The sequence below is a fragment of the Juglans microcarpa x Juglans regia genome, chromosome 4S, assembly GCF_004785595.1.
Source record: "Juglans microcarpa x Juglans regia isolate MS1-56 chromosome 4S, Jm3101_v1.0, whole genome shotgun sequence".
In the NCBI taxonomy this organism is placed as follows: domain Eukaryota; kingdom Viridiplantae; phylum Streptophyta; class Magnoliopsida; order Fagales; family Juglandaceae; genus Juglans; species Juglans microcarpa x Juglans regia.
In genome coordinates, this window is record NC_054601.1 from 27,557,164 (window position 1) to 27,577,207 (window position 20,044).

The 20,044-nt window shown below is 43.5% G+C and overlaps 1 protein-coding gene across 1 annotated transcript in view; it reads left to right on the top strand.

The window, feature by feature from the left end:
* LOC121262299 (heat shock 70 kDa protein 17) overlaps positions 1–20,044 on the top strand; it is a 35,543-nt gene extending 15,499 nt beyond the window's left edge. The window contains exons 12-15 of the mRNA XM_041164704.1: positions 13,504–13,560; positions 13,680–13,741; positions 19,608–19,680; positions 19,791–20,044. Of these exons, the coding sequence (XP_041020638.1) occupies positions 13,504–13,560; positions 13,680–13,741; positions 19,608–19,680; positions 19,791–19,997 (399 nt within the window). The 3' untranslated portion in view covers positions 19,998–20,044. The remainder of the gene's footprint in view (positions 1–13,503; positions 13,561–13,679; positions 13,742–19,607; positions 19,681–19,790) is intronic.

Genomic DNA, 20,044 nt, shown 5'->3' on the forward strand with positions numbered 1-20,044 from the left:
AATATGATCCATGATCTGGGTTTGGTTGGGAGAAGCCACTTCATCAACCATCAATGTCTTTGTTAATGTCTAAAAACGGCACAACAGGCCGGAAGGGGAGAAATAGTCATTCCTGGCCCGCTATGGCGATTTGGGTCTCGATCGTTGTGGTGTGGAGCCCCCGGTAGTGGTCCCGTGGGGCCGTATGGTGCCATGTGTACATCCATGACAGTGAACATGAAATAAACTGTAACGCCCCAATGGAAGACCCAAATCACATGACCTATACTCCAAAAGGACTAATCAATGATACAATTGGAGCCCCATTGGAACCTTTAGCAAGAACTTCTCATTCCTAAGCAATGTGAGATTTCATACACCACCTATCCTTATTCATATCATATGGGGGTATCACAATCTACCCCCCTTAAATTCCCGACGTCCTTGTCGGGCCTGTTCATTGTAGGTGACACGGCTCAAGTCCCATATTTCTGGTTGGGATAGTCTCTGATACCATTTGTAACGTCCCAATGGAAGACCCAAACCACATGACCTATACTCCAAAAGGACTAGTCAATGATACAATTAGAGACTCATTAAAACCTTATAAAGAGCAAGAACTTTTCCTTCCCAAGCAATGTGAGATTCTATACACCCCCTACCCTTATCCATGTCATATGGGTTATCACATAAACACAGGGAAAGTAAAGAGAGGGAGACACAAACTTACGTGGTTCGGCATAATGCCTACGTCCATAGGTCGTTTGAGGGGGAGAATCCAATATAATATGCTTATTTTACAGTCTCTCATAGTCACTCATCCTCATTGTACAATGGATATCGAAGGTCTATCTTTTGGTAGAGATATCGTCGCTGGAGCTCCTGTCGTGAGGTTGAAGAAGTTGAAGGAAAGATTGAAGTCGTCGTCCCCCCGAGGATAAGCCTGGCCAAAAGTCCTTGAAGTTGTCTGGTTCCCTCCTTTTTATCCTTTTGTCTCTCGTTCCTTTATGTCCCATCCCCTCTCCTTTATGTCACATCTCCTATGAGACCTCCCACCTTGGGTTGGGCCTAGAGAACACTATGGGTGTGGTATATTTTATCTCTTCCAGTTGTCCGCGATTCTTAAGGGCAATTTGCTCCAAAAAGAAGATATTGAGAATCTTTAAAGATAAAATATGCAATCTAAATAATTTGTCAAAGTTCGTAGAGAAATAAATTTCGGGAGTGGGTCCCTGGTTATTCGTTTCGCTTGTGTTAAGCGATGAAGATTTTTGAGCGCGAGGCTAAGCAGGAGATGGGGTCGACTGCGTCAAATGTGAGTCGGCGCTCGTCTTGGTGAGATAAGAAGGAGGCTAAGAGGGAGATAGGCCCGACAGCGTTAGGTGTGAGCGGGGAACTCATCTTCACGAGATAGGCTTGACTATGGAGCTCGTCTTTGCGAGATGAGTGGGAGGCTAAGTGGGAGATCAGCTCGACTGCGTTAGGTGCGAGCGCGGAGCTTGTCTTTGTGAGATCAGTTGGAGACTAGCTCGACCGCGTTAGGTGTGAGCTTGGAGCTCGTCTTGGCGAGATGAGAGGGAGGCTAGCTCAACTGTGTTAGGTGCGAGCACGGGGCTCTTCTTGGCGAGATGAGCGGGATGCTAGCTCGACCGCGTTAGGTGTGAGCGCAGAGCTCGTGTTAGGAACCCAAGTCTTGTCCCTAAACATTTAAGTCCTCAAACTCGCCTTGGTGGAGATGATGATCGAGTGATCTTGCCAACTTGCTTGGCCTTCAACAAATGGTAGGTGTTTGAGTGATGGAAAGATGGAGATGGTGGTGGAATTGGGTAGGCTAAGTGTTTAGGGCTTGCAATTCAATGTGGACGGCTAGGGTGTGTTCCTTGAATGTGGTGCCAAGTTGATGGGGCTAGGGTTGATGAGTGGTAGTGAGGCTAGGGTTTCGGGTATGAGGCAACTAGGATTGCCGAAATTGGATAAGGGAATTAGGGTTGTCGCCCAAGGGGAATGGAAGCTAGGGTTTCGGATTGCAAGGCAACTAGGGTTGCCGAATTGGAAGTGGGGAGATATTTTAGGAAAGATTCCTAAGTGGTAGGAATCTTGGAGAATTCGGGTTTGGCTAGTAGGGAAAGTCAATGGTTGACTTGAGTGATTTTAGGGATGAGGGATTTAAGGGATTTGAATTGGAGGAAGTCAAGACTCCTAAAAGGAAAGAGTTTGCTTATGGAGACTTGAGGGTTTCGGCTAGGGCAAAGTGGGATGTAAGAAGGGCAAATATGGAAGTGCCGTGTATGGTAAGTGAGGATTTGGCTAGGGTTTTATGGGAGTGGCAGCAAGGCAATTTATGGAAAGTGGATTAGGGCAAACACTCTAGTGGGCGACACTTGAGTGTTTGGATGGATCAAATGAGGCAATGTGATGGTTTCGGCAATGAACAATGGAGGAACACAATGTATTCTCTAGACCAACTCAAGAACAATTCAAGATCAATGCATATAAAATAATAAGATCAATGGAGAGAAAATGGAAGACAAGAGAATGAATGAATAATACTCATAAGATTGATAAACCGAATCACAATTATTTATGAATTGCAAAGTGTGATTCTCTCCTTAGGGATTCACGAATCGCACCCCAAAGAGTCCAAGTGCTAAGCACCAAAATAGTTGATCTCAAGAACAAAGCCGTCCAAAAGGAATTTGTCAAAAGATGTTAAAGCAAAAACAAAGGGTCCTATTTATAAGAGTTACAAATTGGAAACCCCCCACTAGGTCCCTTGGAAATAAATAAATAAAAATAAAATAAATAAAAGCAATAACATAGTGGCATGGACCAAGTTGGCCGTGGCATGCATGGGCCCATGATGGGCTAGAATGGTGCATGGTGGTCTTTGGACTAGTCCATGGCTAGGTGGCACAACATAGTTTGCTGATGGACATGGCATGGTGCCATGCAAGGGCCTGCTGATGGGCATGGCCTGGTACCATGCAAGGCCTGCTGGTGGTGAGCCATGTGTGCTGCATGGCTCAAACTGGTGGCTTGGGCGTTGAAGCTGCAAGGCATGGGCTGGAGCTATGTGTTGGATGGCATGCCTGGTGGGCATGCCACTGGCCTAGCTTGCAAGGCATGGGCTGGAGTCGTGCGTTGGATGGCATGACCTCGCTGGCGTGCGGCTTGGGGCGCATGCAGGGGCGTGCGGAGGGCTGCGCGTGCGCAGTGCTGCGCCCATGGGCGTGTGGCCGCAAGGCTATGCACCTGGGCATGCGCCTGGGCGTGCGCCACTGGGCTGTGCGGGGCCACTAACCTCACTAGCCTGCATGCTGGGAGCCCACGCACGGGCAAAGGCATGCATGCATGTTGGGCGCCCTGTGCGTGTCACGGTACGGGCCAAGGCATGCGTGTAGGCTGGCCATGGTGCTGTCCTTGCCTCCCAAGGGCAGTGTCAAGGCTTGTCCCGAGGCCACTTTTCTAGGGGTTTCAACAGCTCGTCTTAGAGTGCGAAGGTCGGGCAATCAGGTGTCTTGCCCACTGGTTGGGCACTTGGGGGCTAGGCAAAACCTAATCTTTCCTGCCTGTTTATTCGTTCTCGAAGATAACTCGAGCGAGGTAGTTGTGGCACAGGTGTAAACACTTGGTGTTTGTTGAAGGAGATGTTGCAATATGCCATGTGAGAGGTCGGACAGCATGGAGACCAAACCCGTATATTTGAGTCTCACGAGGAGGTAAATAGGAGATGCTTGACAGTGCTGCAAAAATCAAATTGATTAGTGTAAACAATCTCCAATCACGAATGCGAAATTTTCAAACTTGAATTGTCTTGTTGGTCTGTGGCGAAGTTTTGAGGTGTTACTCATTTGGCGTTTCGTTTGATGGAGATGGAGTGTGGTGAGGGTCTGAGGCGTTATTTGTTTGGCGTTCCGTTGCAGGAGATGGCATCCCCGGAGAAGTTGTCGGGCAGTCCGATGAATGGACTTGCACTCCTCCGTGATAGAGGTCGAGCGACCTTAGGCCAGATTCGCCTCTTTGATCTTCACAGGGAGGAAAGTTCTTGGGCAGCTGTGAAGTTGGATTCGCACTTTGCCATGACAGAGGTCGGGGTAAGTCACTGGGCAGCTAATAGGCTGGACTCGCACTCCTCTGTTAGAGAGATTGAGTTGCCTGAAGGCTAAGCTCATCCTTTTGTGTCTCATGGGGTGGTAAGACGAGAAGTTTGAGACTGAACTTGCACCTGCCTGTTGACGCCACATGGAAGGTAAGTGTTGGGGCAGGTTGGAGCTGGTCTCGCACTTCGCCGTGATGGAGGTTGGGGCCTTGGGGGTGGGGGGGGGGGGTGGAGGATGGACTCTCTTGTTGATGCCTACGGGAAATGTAAGTTGTCAGGCAGCGAAGGACTAGACCCACACTCCGTCGTGGGAGAGGCCAAGCAGCCTGAAGACTACACTTGCCTCTTTGAATCCCAGCTGATTGGTTGGACCCGCACTCCGCCGTGACGTAGGTTGGGGTAAGTCGTCGGGCAGCCGATTGCCTGGAATCGCACTCTTTCGTGAGAGAGGTCGAGCTACCTAGAGACTAGACTCGCCTCTTTGAACTTCACAAGGAGGTAAGATAGGCAGCTTGAGACTGGACCCGCAGCCACACCCACACCTGCACCTACACCCGCCAGTTGAAGTCACAGTCAAGCCCCACTGCCGGTGGGGCTTGACTCGCCTATTGTTCTTTACTGGGAGGGTAAGCAGAAAATACGCTTGTTTGTGTCCATGTGAGTGCCAAGCAATTTATTTTGATGGAGAAATATTGAGACGTCTGAATGGTGTCCAAGTGTGGCTGTGTAGTCGGTGTTTCGAGCTATAGGAATAAATTACGATAGTAAAACTAAAATGCACAAGTTTTTTTTTTTGACACAATGAGGGTGGGGTTTTGAACCCAGGTTTTCTATTTAGAGAACCAAGTTGTATGCCATTAGGCTCTTGGCAAATGTGCACAATTTTTGAGGGAGAAACCGGTGTGTTTTAGCCGCTGTAGCCAATTCTTGCTTGATCGAAATTGCCCAATCCTGGTTGCTATTTTTTTTTTTTTTTTGCTTTCTTTTTTTTCCTTCCCATTTCTCCTCCTTTTTTATTTTTATTTTTTTATTTATTTTTACCGAGGGAGACTCACTGTGGTCATGTGAAGCACTATTGTCGGGCCAATTGTGTCTTGAGGAGTTCTGTATGCCTGTTGATTGGTAGGGTGGTGGTTGGTGGGAGTATATTGCGGGTGCTATGCAACATATTGTGTTGGTTGCCCGCTGGAAAGACTTGCATGGGCCATGCAACGTGCCTTGGAGAGAGCTCATGTCGGGTTAGGCTGCTCGGTCTGGTGGTGGCCGTGCTTGGCAGTGGTGGGTGGCCGAGACACTTGGCATTGGTGCATGTGGTTGAGGTGGTTGCTTGCATGTTGCCGTAATGCTCGTGTAGAGGCCTGGACGAGTGCATGGCCGAGCGGGAAGTTGAGACAGATCTCAGGCCGAGGAAGGGGAATTCGTCGCTTGCTAGCTGAGTCGAGTCTTCCACCAGGCCGAGGGAGGGGAGCCCGTGGGCGAGGGGGAGGTCGTGACAGTTCTGGCCTAGGAGTGCAGGGTCGTAAAGTCAGTGGTGGCCGAGGAGCTTGGTGGTCGAGGAGCTTAGTGGCCTTGGAGTTGGCTGTTCTTGGCTGAGGAGCTCAGTGTCGTGTTGCTTGGTTGAGATGTTTGTGTAGGGCGGGGTGGCCGATGACCACCTGGAGAAGGCAGACAATGCCGGTGGTCCATGTGGTGACTGCCGGTGGGATTGGGGGCTCATGGCAGTTTGCCTTGAGCTTGTCGTGCATGACACGTGCACGGGGTGCGTGGTCGAGGGCCATCGTGTGCCCGCCGTGGTGGTTAGGGACCACCTCTGAGCCAACTGAAGATGCCGACGTTCCAAGTGGAGACCGTTGGCGTGGTTGGGGGCCACCTCTGCTCGTCATGGTGGTTGGGGACCACCTCAAGGGTGGCAGAAGATGCCGACTGTCCAGGTGGTGACTGCTGGTGGGGACATGGGGCTCATGACAATGCTGTGAGTTTGCCGTGCACGTTGGAGCACGTTTCGTGCACTATGTGTGTGGCCAAGGGCCACTGTCTGTTGGCTGGGGTGGTCAGGAACCACCTCTAGGGGGCAGACAACTTCGTCGGGCCACTAGGTGGCCGCTGGCGGCCCTACTGTGCCATGGCGGGATGGGGCTGAGTGGTTTTTACCACATCCGATAGGGGTGCCACGGCGGTGTTCTCGTGCATGGCACTGTGCGTGCCCTCCATGGTTGGACGTGCACGACATTGTGCACTTAAGTACATAGTGCCATGCTTAATAAGTGTAGGTGCACGTGTATCGTGTATAGTACTTGCCTGTGTTTACCCCTTATTTTTGCACAGTGCACTGGGCATTGGTAGCTCAAGTAGTCGTGTAGTTAATTTGCCCTGTTCTTTGGGTTTATGTTTTGCGCATAGAGTGCTAAAGTGCACCGTGGCGTTAAACACATGGGTGAGGGAGTGCTTGCTTGCCCAATTTTTGCGATAGTGTTGGTGATAAAAATAAAAGCTAAAACGTTGAGAACATTTATTTGGGAGGATTTCATCTATTCGTTCGGTGATTATTCAGCGCATTGGAATATCGTCATTCTCCCGCTCTCGGCGTAGAAAGTAACTCAGATTCCACAGACGATGCTGTTAATGTGTTAGGGACCCCGGTCTTGTTCCTAATACTAAGGACCACGAGCTTGCCTTGGTGAGGATGATGATCGAGTGACCTTGTCAACTTACTTGGCCTTCCACAAAGGGTTGGTGTTTGGGTGACAGAATAATGAAGATGATGATGAACTTAGGTAGACTAAGTGTTTAGGGAGGGCAAATCAATGTGGGCAGCTTGGGACTTGTCCTTGAGTGTGGCGCCAAGATGATGGGCTAGGGTTGGATGAGTGAGGTGAGGTTAGGGTTTTGGATGATCTAAGTGATGATTAAGAGTGTTTGAGGCAATGTGGATGGCTAGAAGGGTGCCCTTGGTGTTTGGGCCACTTGGATGGTAATTAGGGTTCGTATAGTGAAGTGTAGCTAGGGTTTTGTGGGGTGACTAGGGTTGATTTCGAGATTGGGAAGAGTTGGTTTATGGTTGGAATTTAGGATGATGCTAGGGTTTGGGAATGAGGTGGAAGAGTGGGAAATTAGGGTTTTGGGTGTAAGGCAACTAGGGTTGCTGAAATGGATATGGTAGGATTAGGGTTGACTTGATCTTTGGAAGGTTGGCTAGATTTGGGTGATTTGGAAATGGATATGGAAGGTTTGCAAAATGGAGGGAATCTTGAGGGAAGAGGGAAATTCGAATTTGAACTAGGATGGCAAGTCAATAGTTGACTAGAGAGATTTTAGGAAAAGTGATTTAAGGGATTGAATGTGATTGTCAATTCCTTAAATTAAGGGATTTGAAATGGGATTTGAATTTGAATGTGAGGAAGTCAAGACTCCTAAAAAGAATGAGTTACCTTATAGTGCTTGAGGTGGGCGGCTAGGTTTTGAGGGAGGATAGACTTATGGTGACCGAATATGGTAAGTGAAGGAATAGAAAGATGGGAGGCAATTAGGGTTTAGGTTAAGTCAAGTGCCTAGCACCGATTATTGATCTCCTAAACAAAATAATCCTCCTCTAGGGAATTTGCCAAAATATGTAAATGCAAAGACTAAGAGTCCTATTTATAGGGATTACAATTTGAAAACCCCCAATAGGTCTCTTGGAAAATAAATAATTAAAATAAAATAAACAATAAGCAATAACATAGTTGGTATGGGCCAAGTTGACCCATGGCATGCATGAGCCCATAGGTGGTCTAGGCTGGCCCATGGCATGGGCCATGGGCATGGCTGACATTGTTGGCAAGGCTGTTGGCATGTAGCTGACATGGCCTAGGAATGACTTGGGTGCTGGCCTGGCTGGCATGGCTAGTGGCTTGGCCATGGGCCACAAAGCATGGGATCCTACCATAATGCCAAAAAACGGCACAACAGGTGGGAAGGGGAGAAAGTCATTCTTGGCCCACTATAGCAATGTTGGCCTCGATCGGTGTGGTGTAGAGCCTATGACAATGGTCTGGTGCGGCCGTATGGTGCCGTGTGTACATCCATGATAGTGAACAGGAAATAAACACAGAGAAAGTAAAGAGAGGGAGATACACAAATTTACATGGTTCATCATAATGTCTACGTGCACGGGCTGTTTGAGGCAAAGAATCCACTATAATATTCTTGTTTTACAGTCTTTCATAGTCACTCATCCTCATTGTACAATGGATATCGGAGGTCTATTTTCTGGTGGAAAAATCGTCGCTGGAGCTCTTGTCATGAGGTTGAAGAAGTCGGAGGAAAGGGCGAAGTCGTCATCCCCCTGGAGCGCTCGAGAAGAAGCCTGGCCAAAAGTCCCTGAAATTGTCTAGTTCCCTCCTTTTATCCTCTGTCCCTCAATCGTTTATGTCCTATCCTCTCTCCTTTATGTCATCTCCCATTTTCCTCCTGACACCCTATCCTTCTTTAGCCTTTTGTCCCTTCCTTCTCTCTCTCTTTTTTCCCTCTTGATGAGAACTTTCACCTTTGGCTGTGCCTAGAAAACACTATAGGCCTGGTATATTTTATCCCTTCCAGTCTCTATGACGTTGTTCCTTCTATGCGAGTTAGCCACCCTGTGGAAAACTTGGTGCATTTATCCCTTCCTTCAACCATAGTGCGCTATACTTTTCTCCAAGATATTTCTTCCAATACAGAGACTCTTTCGAGGTTTGCAGTCACTTTATTGTATGGGCTGGCATTGTTTAAGGATAATACCCTCGCTTCCTCTACTCCCTCCAATCCTTTGAGTTCCTCAAATAGAGTATATTTTTGACCTTCCACATTGTCAAACACTTGCTCAGTCCAAGCCTTTAGATCTTTCCTCAGAGACTTCAATTTATATGACATGATATAACTTGGATTATACCATAACATTGATAAGAAGACCACCATTGCCGGACTCTATTAAGGAATCCTTCTGATTTCAACCTCGTGTTTTCAAACTTGGAGTACCTTCAGCCTTCATGAATACCTCCACAAACTAGAAGGATGTGAAAGTGACTTGAACACAAAATGAGGAGTCTCTTTTGAATGAGTTCCCGGTAATGTGCTTCCCATTCAGGTAATACTAGGAGTCTATGCATCCTAGACCTAGAGGGATGTTCTCAGTTGCTTGACCAAGTGTAAGTGCTACTTGCAAGAGGAATATCTAGTAAGGGTGTGTGTGGATGTTGAAGTGAGTTGAGTTGAGTTGAGTTGTGATGATAAAATATTATTAGAATATTATTTTTTAATATTATTATTATTTTGAAATTTGAAAAAGTTGAATTGTTTATTATATTTTGTATTGGGATTTAAAAAAGTTGTAATGATGAGTTGAGATGAGTTGAGATGAGTTGAGGTGAGTTTGGTAACCAAACGAAGCCTAAATCTTGTTCAGAGATGAAGTTAGAGAAGCCTACCTTTGATGAACTGAAGCTAGAGCCACCCGATCGCTCACTCGGGAATCGAATAACATTAAAGTCGTCATCAATACACACAGGCAAGTCCCATATGTTGCTTAGGCCTGACAATTTGTCCCATAGTAAACTTCTTGCACGATCTAAGGTAGGACCATAAACATCTGTGAAGGCCCACTGATATCCATCCACAACATTCTTGAACGAGCAAGCCACAATATAATCCCCATACAATCTTCTGACTTTTCCACCACTCTTTTAACTCACATCACGAAGATACCTTCCAATACTCATTGGATGGTAACTAATGCCACCCTACTTGATTACAACTCCACAAACTCTTAATAGTGCTTCGGGGGATAATTTCCAATTTCGTTTCTTGTAAACAAATGATGTCTACTCTCCAAATTACGTGATTGGTTTCTAACTTTGAGACACTTTTTCCCTCTTGTTCAGCCCCTCACACTCTAGGAAACAATTTTCAGCCTCATAAAACAACATCCATTGCGCTTCCCTTTGATCTTCCACGATTGGAACTCCTCTCCCTTACTCCATCATTGACTATCTTGTTGAGTCTGTTTGATTATCTAGCTCTCTTCTTTGTTGAATTGATCTCACCTGGTGAACTAGAGTGAGTCTGTCCAGCCTCTAGCTGCAAGGAGAGCTATAAATTGGTTCTCGAAACCGTCGCACAATATCTCCACACAATGTTGAATCTCCTTGGCTTTGTCCAAGTCTAACCTGAGATCTGGATGTTGCTACTTAGGTGCAGAGAACTCAGTGGCGTAGGTTCTTCCCAATATACCTCTTCACTGACCATATGGCTTGCTTGGACCTCACCCACCTCATCTGAGACTGGACACAAAACTTTCCCTTTCTATCCCTCGAACCCATTCGAATCATACATTACCATTGCTTTGTTTGGAATTTCCCTTTCCTTTGCATTACCCACTTCACAAACCCCACCCTCTGTTTGATCCTTCCTAGAGCTCAATAAATCTCCTATTTCTAGACACGACACTTTCTGGGGTGATATCATGGTGTTCTCCTCCATTTGGAGTTCCTAGGTGACATTTTCTGCTTCAAAACATAGACGACATCATTTGGTCTTGTTGCTGGCGCTGACGCTGCTAATCTATCGGCCAGGACACTTGCCACTGGCTCGCCTTCTTCTGTCGGTGGTTTCTGTGTAGTCTCCTTTTGGCGTAATGCTGTCTCCGATGACTTTTTTGCATCTTCCCTATCTCAGGCCACGAGCTTCTTGTTACACCTGAGCCCACATGCCAATCCGTGGTCTGTTTCTTGCTAGCAGGTTACCTCACTTTTCTTTCCTGACTCAAGCCCAAGCCATTTCCTGATTTACCCGATGTATTAAACCACTAACCTTCTCTCTCAAGTCTATCAACTCTTCTTTGAGGTTGTGCAGAGTCATCTTTTTTGAATCATGCCCCTTGGTCAAGGGGCACAATCCCTTCTTGCATAAACTCTGGTGGCTTGCGGCACTTCCGATCTCCTATCTTTGCAAGTTTCGTAAGGGTAGCTTTTTTCTTCCACAAAATACCTATACTGCCCTTCATACTTTGGTTATGCATCCCTACACTTACTGGTTTCTCCTCCATTTTTCTGTCCTCCTTGTTTGTGATTGGAGCTGAGCAAGAAACAACCTCTGTGAACGTTTTAGAAGTCACTCCACCGCACATATTCCTTTGCTTGAGTTTTGCCTGCATTGCCACATAGCCCACTCAGTTCCATTGCCATTTCCTCCATCCTTTGTCTTCCACTTCTTCAGGGATTATGATAAGGCTCTTTCTCCCACCATCTTTGTACTCAACTACGGTCAAGTACCTTCCATATACATTAGAACGATCTCTGTGCAAGAAAAGCACTGCTACCTAAGTTGGATGGTCTAAAGAACTCCTTGTCACCATCCGACCTAGAGCATTTTTCCAAGGTTTGTGCGACCCATGATGCAGCTGGTTTACCCAATGCCAGCTCTTTAGTCACCTTCCTACCTCTCTTTATAATGCGTATATAGTGACCACCTTCGATTGAAATCTCGAATATTTTTGTTTCAATTAGAACAACCTTTAAATATCCCATGCTTGGGTACTTGCACCTCTAAATAATGTCTAAGTAAATCTAGAAATGGTGATTGTCACGGGCAAGACTCATTGTTGATGAGAGAAGATGTATGGAGAGAGAAAGTAATCTCAACTATTGAGTTAAAATCCATAGGTTCTAGGACTTTTGTATCAATGATTGGGCTTTTAATAATTGGTATAAGATTAGAGACTGCGACGTGAGCTCAAGGCACGGAGGGCGACCTATAGGCTGGATTAAGATCTCTTATTTCTATATCTGGGCATGGTGTTACGTCATTGAATATTAATAGATGAGTGAAGCCACCAAAGGGGAAATGGCTACCACTAGTTTAGTGTCGATAGAGTAGGCCGCTGGACATCAAATTCAGAATTGTGGATCCTATGATCATGAGGGTTAAAAGTTTAACCAAACTAGTATCCAATAGTTCTAAAACTTTTGGATCAATGGTTGGTCCTTTAATAGGTGGTTGGTTGTTACGGTAGAAGTGCATAAAATTGTAAGGAAGGATCTTTTAAGAACTCGTTGTGTTGAAAATGGAGCTTATCTCGCAGAGCAATGTTACAAAACTCATGGATGTTATCTGGTGTTGTAGAGTAAAATGTTGTAAAGTGACTAGATTTCATAGCTTTATCAGAAGGAGTGGAGCTGTGGTGGGGAGTTGATGTATAGCCATCAATAGTGAGTGATGCAAGGTCTTTGCTTTTCTTAATACCACGGTGGCTTAAATGGTTAATCAAGGAGCTCATGGATATTTGGTGTAGTTCCTCGACTGGAGATATTGGGGCCCATGAAACGAGGTGGTGGCACTTTCAGGTCTTTTGTATAGCTGGTATCTGTTTCGGCAGTAGCTTCGGTATATGGCACTCATGATGTTAAGATTTAGGGCATTTTGAGAATCAATGGGGAAAGAAATTAAAACGATAAAGACAGATGAGAAGAAGACAAATTCAGATAGTCTCCCAGCTATCAGTTTTGTGGTAGAGACTCCATCGTTTGCTGCTATGAATGGAGAGAATGATAGGGATCTCTTTGGACGTTGAAGACAGCTGGAGGAAGGGTTTGTTAAAGGAACTGGACGGGTGTGAGGTATTATGGGCCTATCGGATGACTTGCTAAAGATTTATTTGCTAAAGTTTCATGGGCTGGCACGACGTTGGAGCCCTTTCGGAGTTGAGTCATTCTCTAAGCTAATTCCCAATAATCACTCCTCATCGCAGTCCATCTTTGGGAGCTTAGAGTTGCTTCCCCCTAAAAATGCATCATCACCATTTTCTGGGGCAAAAGACAATGGTGTGCGCCAACATGCTTATTTCTGATGACTCCAGTAAATAATACAGTTAATAATTGTCTTTCCCTTTTGTTTAAGAGTCCTTTATTTTGTTCTTGGTTGAAGAGGGGGAGGGGATATGAGGATGCCCTTCTGGAAATATGCATCGGCCCAGATGTGGCTTGGGCCTCCCTTGTGGTGTTACAAATCGTGTCAAATTCTATCCCAACTAGAAGTCATCTATGATTGAAATACCTGACGAGGACATCGTGAATTTAGAGGGCAGAGATTATGATACCCCGTACCGACTAATGAGTGTAGGTGGTGTATGAGATCCACATTGCTTGGGAGGCAGAATTCTTGCTCTTTATAATGAATCTAATGGAGTTCCAATTGTATTATTGACTATTCTTTTAGAATAGAGCCAGACATGGCTTGGGCTCGCTTGGGGCATTAGAAATGGTATCAGATGGAATAACCATATTTATTTTTCTTTTTGATAAAGTAGACTTTGCATTTTTCTTTTGCAACTTTTCTATTTCCTATGTTGCATTAATTAGCTATGAGATTATGTCCCTTATGGATTGATGATTTTCTTTCCTGAGCTTCTGCAGATTTTACTGGGCTGGAAGACAAATAAATCTTGGCTTCCTGAAGATAAAATAAATGAGGTGTGTTTGAAATGTTTACTTAAATTCATACTCTTTGCAAATATCTTCAACTTGAAATGATTTTGAGTTGTTGTCATGCGCTGCTTTATTATGTGAGTTAATATGTTTGGTAAATCTAGGTTGTGAGTGATGCTGACATGCTCAGGATTTGGTTGGATGAAAAAGAGGCTGAGCAGAAGAAGTAAGTTGTTTATGTTCTTGTTCTATGTGTGTTTTGTTTGTTTGTTTGTTTTTTTTTGTTTTTTTATTTTTATTTTTTATTTCTATCATCTTTCTCGTGGTACCTTTTTTCTTATGGAAACGGCTGCAGGCATACGTGTTGAATGTGCGCTTTACTTCAATCAGGTGCAAAGCTTTGCACCTGGGCTTTAGGTGGCATTTGCTTTTGTGTGCTTGATGCTTCACTGGCACTAGGCGGTTTCCACTCCCATTTGGGGGTACAGGCCACCCCGTAACACTCCTTCCCGTTAGTTAGGAATGTGACTCATACCTAACTTCGAACCAGGAAGAGATCCAACCTGACCAAAACTTTACCTCATTTGATTGAAATCACAAAAATTACAGCACATGAGCCATCTTAAATAGTAAGTTTTCGACATGAAAACTTAAAACTAACCCCATGCGTAAAAACACTCATTATCAGTAACTAGAAACTTTGTCTACTTGTTACGTAAATCTGGCCCAGGCGGCTATCAACATCATCCCCTTCACTTGGAAACATACAGACACACAAAAGTGAATCAAAGACTGAATAAATAACACATCATACAATAAGCATTGGTGTAGGTTTTACTTGGAAGACGTTAGTACTTGTAAATACTTCCATAATACTTACATAGCACGATCAATCAACATGTGGCATAACTGATGATAATGACTATGCAATAACATATTCATTATATCCAACAATGAGCATTATTAATAAACAAACAACTTCTAACAAAAAAAAAAAATGACGTATTCATTACATCTTACAAAGACCAAACAATGAAATACTCAGCATATCTAAGAATGAAGAGACAAACAACATGGCCACTGCATGAATCATTTACATACATATCTAACTGCGAAGAAACAACTAACATGTTCATTGCATAAATCATTAAACTTGGCTATACTTGCTTTACAGCCGGCACACTATTACCCCCTTGTGTAATGGACCAAGGGTTGTGCACTAGTCTCGTAGCCTGTGGCCGCAGGGGCGACCACTTAACATTCTTCTAACATTCTGATAACTTAATGTGGACCATAACTTCACGTAAACATCCTTCAGTGTGACTTGCACATCCACCCTTAAATTTGCAATTGGTATCATGCACCCTTAATGCTTCATTCATTTTTGATAATTCATAACACATGAACTACTATGACATTCATAGTAATCCTGTACGTGGCATAGCAAATATTGCATTGCATGTTTTATGTCATAGCACATAGCATTAATAACTAACATTTGCATGATACAAACTCAAACATGACATAGTAATCATTACACACGTTATATGATAACATTAATCATAACATAGAAATTACAATTCATCATAGCATGGCATCCTACAATTACTTTCATCATAGCATAGGTACTTACAAAGGGGCCTTCAATGAAGGGCCGTATGCAGTATAATAATTTAGCAACACTTTCAAGCAAGTACGGAATGTTTACCACACACCATTATGGTTATGATCATGCTACTTAACCTTCTTAGCTTCAAAAAATGAAAGTATCATCACTAGCAATCTATTCAACAACATGTGACTTAATCAATACGCATACATGCCTTAATGGCAGTTGTAAAGATAAATTCTATAGTCCCATGTCTTGGCTAACTCTATGATGATGATTTGCTGGAATGTACAGCCTCTGGCAGCAAGGGTTTCCCTTATACTTTCATGTTTAGGTGATATCTAGGGTTTTTAGGCTCATGGATCGTATCTTTGAAGACTACGGTTTACAAGTCAACGACTTACTCGAACTACATTACTAGAAGGGAAACATAGGTTTATAGGGCTGGGCCGCAGCCCTTTTTTATGGATTTTCGATGGAGTTTAGAAATTTAGCCAGTAGTCCTCATAGAACTCCTACAATGAAGTTCTTATGTAGGAACAAGGAAGGATTTTCTAGGGTTTGTGGTAAAATTCTAAAATTTCTTGAGAAGGATTCATACCTATAATGCTTAGCTACACATGAGCAGCAGCTAATCTCCCCAGTTTTGTTTTTCTTGGTGCTGTAGAATATAGGCAGCAATTCATTAAGGAGGGAAAATAATGTTATAACATAGGTTCCATAGAGGAAGGCATTATTTTTTATGAGAATGTTACCCAGGTTTGCGGCACAAGGCGAAGCTTAGAGAAGACTGCAGCTTGCTCTTAACTTGGCAGCTGCAATTCTGTGAACTTTAGGAGGTCATTGATACATGTACCTAAGGAAGAAAGAGAGAATTTTCTGGAATTTACCTTAGCTGATGATGCAGCAAGACTTGGGTTATCTTCCAGCCTTTTCTTTAAAGACTTGGGTGAAAAGTTCTCCAAGAGTAAGAGCTGTAGGGTGGCGGTACAGCAAGGTATCTCCTAGGGTGTGCAGCAGTTACCTAGCTTAGCAGAGGGGCTCCACCCTCTCCGCCCTCACTTTGATGTCAAAGAGGATGATACCCTGATTTTATTTCGAAAGCCTCGCTTTTGGTGGAGGGGTTCCACCCTCTCATTTATTTATTTGTTTGTTTTAGTTTTTTCTTTAAATTTTTTATTTTTTTTAAGACTTTTTTTAATTTGATGTGACAATTCAATATGTGTTGTGATTCTATTGGTGTTTATGTGGCACACCATTAATAGTCATCTATTTTGATGTCTCCTTGAAACCTAAGGAGGTTTTGCCGAAAGGGAAAAGTCCAAGGCCCCCCCCCCCATGGTTAAGACTAATGCAAAGTTTAGAAATCTAGGGGACATATAATGCTACTGATCTTTAAAATCATTTCCTTAGAAGCCCAGTATAAAATATTTTATAATTTAAAATAAAACATACTTCATGAAAATTTAAAAGAGTGTGTGGAAACACTTATTGAAAATAATTCAAGTCTCATGTGCTTAACAAAATAACTTATTAATAACTGTACATCCTGTTGATCTTTCTAGGCCTCTGCCTCATCTCCTTGAGCCAATTCTCGTTCTATAGCAACATTCTCACATTGAAAATAATTAGGGGGGGAGACGTCCCCTCCCCACCGGCGGCCACCATAGGGTGGCCGAGCTCTCATGCCAATTAAGGTGGCCACCCCGTGGTGGCCAAAGTAGGGGATTGCATGGGTGGCTAGATTGACACGTGTCGGGCTCACGGGATGACACGTCATCCATTAACTGAGATGGATGAAAAATGTGACAAAGGGACCTGATCCAAATTATTTAATACCACAGGGGTGACAAAGCACATGGGGCCAATCGCAAAAGTTGGAAAAAGTGGCTTTCCATGGAAGAATATTTGGCAGTCGAAAGCTCCTTAAAAAGCAACTTTTTTTGTTTGGACATCATCCTTAGATAAGATTCTCACCACAGTTAATTTGAGAAAACATTGGCTAATGGTGTTGCATGTGTAAGAAGAATGGTGAATCATTAGATCATTTGCTTTTACATTACGAGGTGGCTAGGACCCTGTGAGATGGCTTTTTGGTAGGTATTGGACTATCATGGGTCATGCCTCTTAGGCTGGTGGATTTCCTAGCAAGTTAGAGAGGCCTCCGAGGTAACCCACAAGTGGAAACAATCTAGAGAATGGCTCCCATATGTATGTTTTGGTGCATTTGGAGGGAGATAAATGATAGAAGCTTTGAGGATCGCGAGAGAACAATGGATGAACTTAAAGTTTTCTTTTTTAAAACATTGTTCTTATGGGCAGGGGCCATTGATTTTAATGGACTAAATGTCCATGATTTTCCACTTTCGATTGTAAACCCTAGTTACGTGCTTCTCATGTATGCATCCTTTGTACTTGGGCTTTGTCTTCTCTTATAAATAAAACTTCTTGATTACCTATAAAAAAATTCCCAAATGGGAAAAAGCACAGGGGGTTATGACCAAATTTCCCTAAAAATAATGTAAGCATAAGGTTTCCTTGAAAAACGTGTATACTCATAAATACATAATTAAACATGTACTTGAACTGTGCATAATGTCTTAACTTGTCTTTCACTTTCCTTATTGGTCGGTACCCACTATTGACCCCTGTGAGTTAGGGAGCGAATGTTGAAGATTTTGATTCCGTCTGTTGCTGTGAGTTGGGAATCCGTATATAAGAATGACAACATGGGGGTGCACTACCAGTGTGTCCATCCTTGCAATGCAATATGCCCCTTAACCTCATGGTACCGTCGTCATTGTCATAGCATAGGCCATTACGTATATGGATTGTCATACCTCATAAACATGCATGCATACTTTCTTATCATATCTTGCCTTATTATATCTTGTCATGGATTTCACTTGTAATCACAAAATGTTGTCTAAGCAAACCCATGACTATGCATGCTATTAACACTTAGGCCTCGCTTTGTTACACAGATGAGATGAGATGAGAAATCTGTGAATAGTAGTGAAATTGTTTGTGTTTGAATGATGTTTGGATGTTGAGATGAGATGGTTTAAAAGGTTTGTGAAACCAAACCAGGCCTTAGTCATTTGAGTTCATATCTAACCTTAGTGCATCCATCCATGTTCAAGCCTATACCATATGTCACCCAAGTTGCTCATGATCTCTCTTTGTAAAATCTGTCCCAATATTTAAAGTATCAAATCATGTGTCCAAGTCATCAATTATGCATGATTTCATTCAAATAATCATCCTATATGTATGCTTGTCCAACCCTGTTTATAAACATGCATTCTAATGCCATAAAACCAAATTCTAGCATGTGCATTTCAAAGCCCTTTATGAAATCCGAATTTCACTAATTTCGTATGATCTCATGACATTTCTTTTTATTGGCACTGGGTGTCCAGAACAGTGTCCCGACTAATCTTGGGGGTGCACAGGCCCTCGGCAAGGAGTTTCCCACAAGTGCACATTGGGTAGTTCAAGGGCTTTGAGATTGTTTGCACCCAAGGGGATTTGAATCTTAGACCTAGGGGGGGCATACCCCCAAGCCCAAGGCCTTTACCACTTGAGCCAAATCCTATTGGTTATGATCTCATGGCATTAGTCTAACATATCATAAAAGAGGAGAGAGAGTTACCTAGAGGGAGAGCTTGACCTAAAGGTTGGGTTGGAGTCCACGGTTTGGCTAGGTGGTTTGTGTATTGATCTTCTGCTTAGAGTGTGAGTGTTGTAGCAAGGGTTATGGGGCTTAGGGATTTTGGTTTTAGCACAAAATATAAGAGAACTTCGTGGCCTTGGAGGGGGCTATGCTTGGGGCTCATGTAATATTAGGTAGGCTCTCATATGGGGTCTATTATATAGAGTTTGGAGGGTGCAGAGTCCAAGGGGTGTGGTTGTCATAGTGTTGTAGGTTTAGTTGAGTGTTTGAATATGATTTGAATCTAGTTTATGTGAGTATTTATACAAAATTCCTTCTGTCAATTCAAGACAAGAGGATTTCATGATTTGAGTGTAAACGACATGTGGTAAGCCATAAGGGTTAGAGAATTTCTAGGATATTTCCGAGTAGGAAAGTTTGAATTGGCTAGGAATGTTCAATAAAATTATGAGGGACCTTTCAGTACTTTTTGTTTGTGATTTCTATTGTAGCAAAAATCACTGGTTTCGGACTCCGTTTTTATTTTTATTGGTAGTGCAGAATCATTTCCAACCATTCGGACAAATTGGAGAAATATAAATATAGAAATCGCTAATATAAATATAGAATCGTTCTCTAGATGGTTAATCTTTATTCTTTGAACTTTCTGCAAAGCTCTTGTATTATATACAGTGTCACTGGACCTTCTTTGATGATGGAAGGAGCCAATCCGTTGTTTCACCAGTTTTGATTTTGTTTTTCCACATCAGCCTGAACCTTTTAAGCTCCTCCATGTACTCACAAGTTTTTCCTCTTTCATTCCCAAAGGATTCCTGGGTTCAGTACTCCGGCTTTCACATCTGAAGAAGTATTTACTAAGGTTCTCAATCTGCAAGACAAGGTATTGTTCTGATTCCCTTCTTATTAATAAGGTAGAGGAGAAATAGCTTATAACTGATTTGTTTGTCTCTAATACTGACTTCCTTTGATATGTAATTAATATTTTTGAAGGTTTCTGGGATTAATAGAATTCCCAAGCCAAAGCCTAAAATTGAGAAAGCTATAAAAAACGAAACGGAGAGTACCAGGGAGAATGTGACAAATCCTAACTCGACGTCTGGGGAGAATTTCAACCAAAGTCGACGATCAGCTAGGGACACAGATGGCTCATCAAATGCGAAAGTTGACCCCGAGCCCAAGGTTCACGACGAATTGTGAACGATGGAAGTTACATTCAGGTTCAAATGTTGAGTATCTGCCTCTAG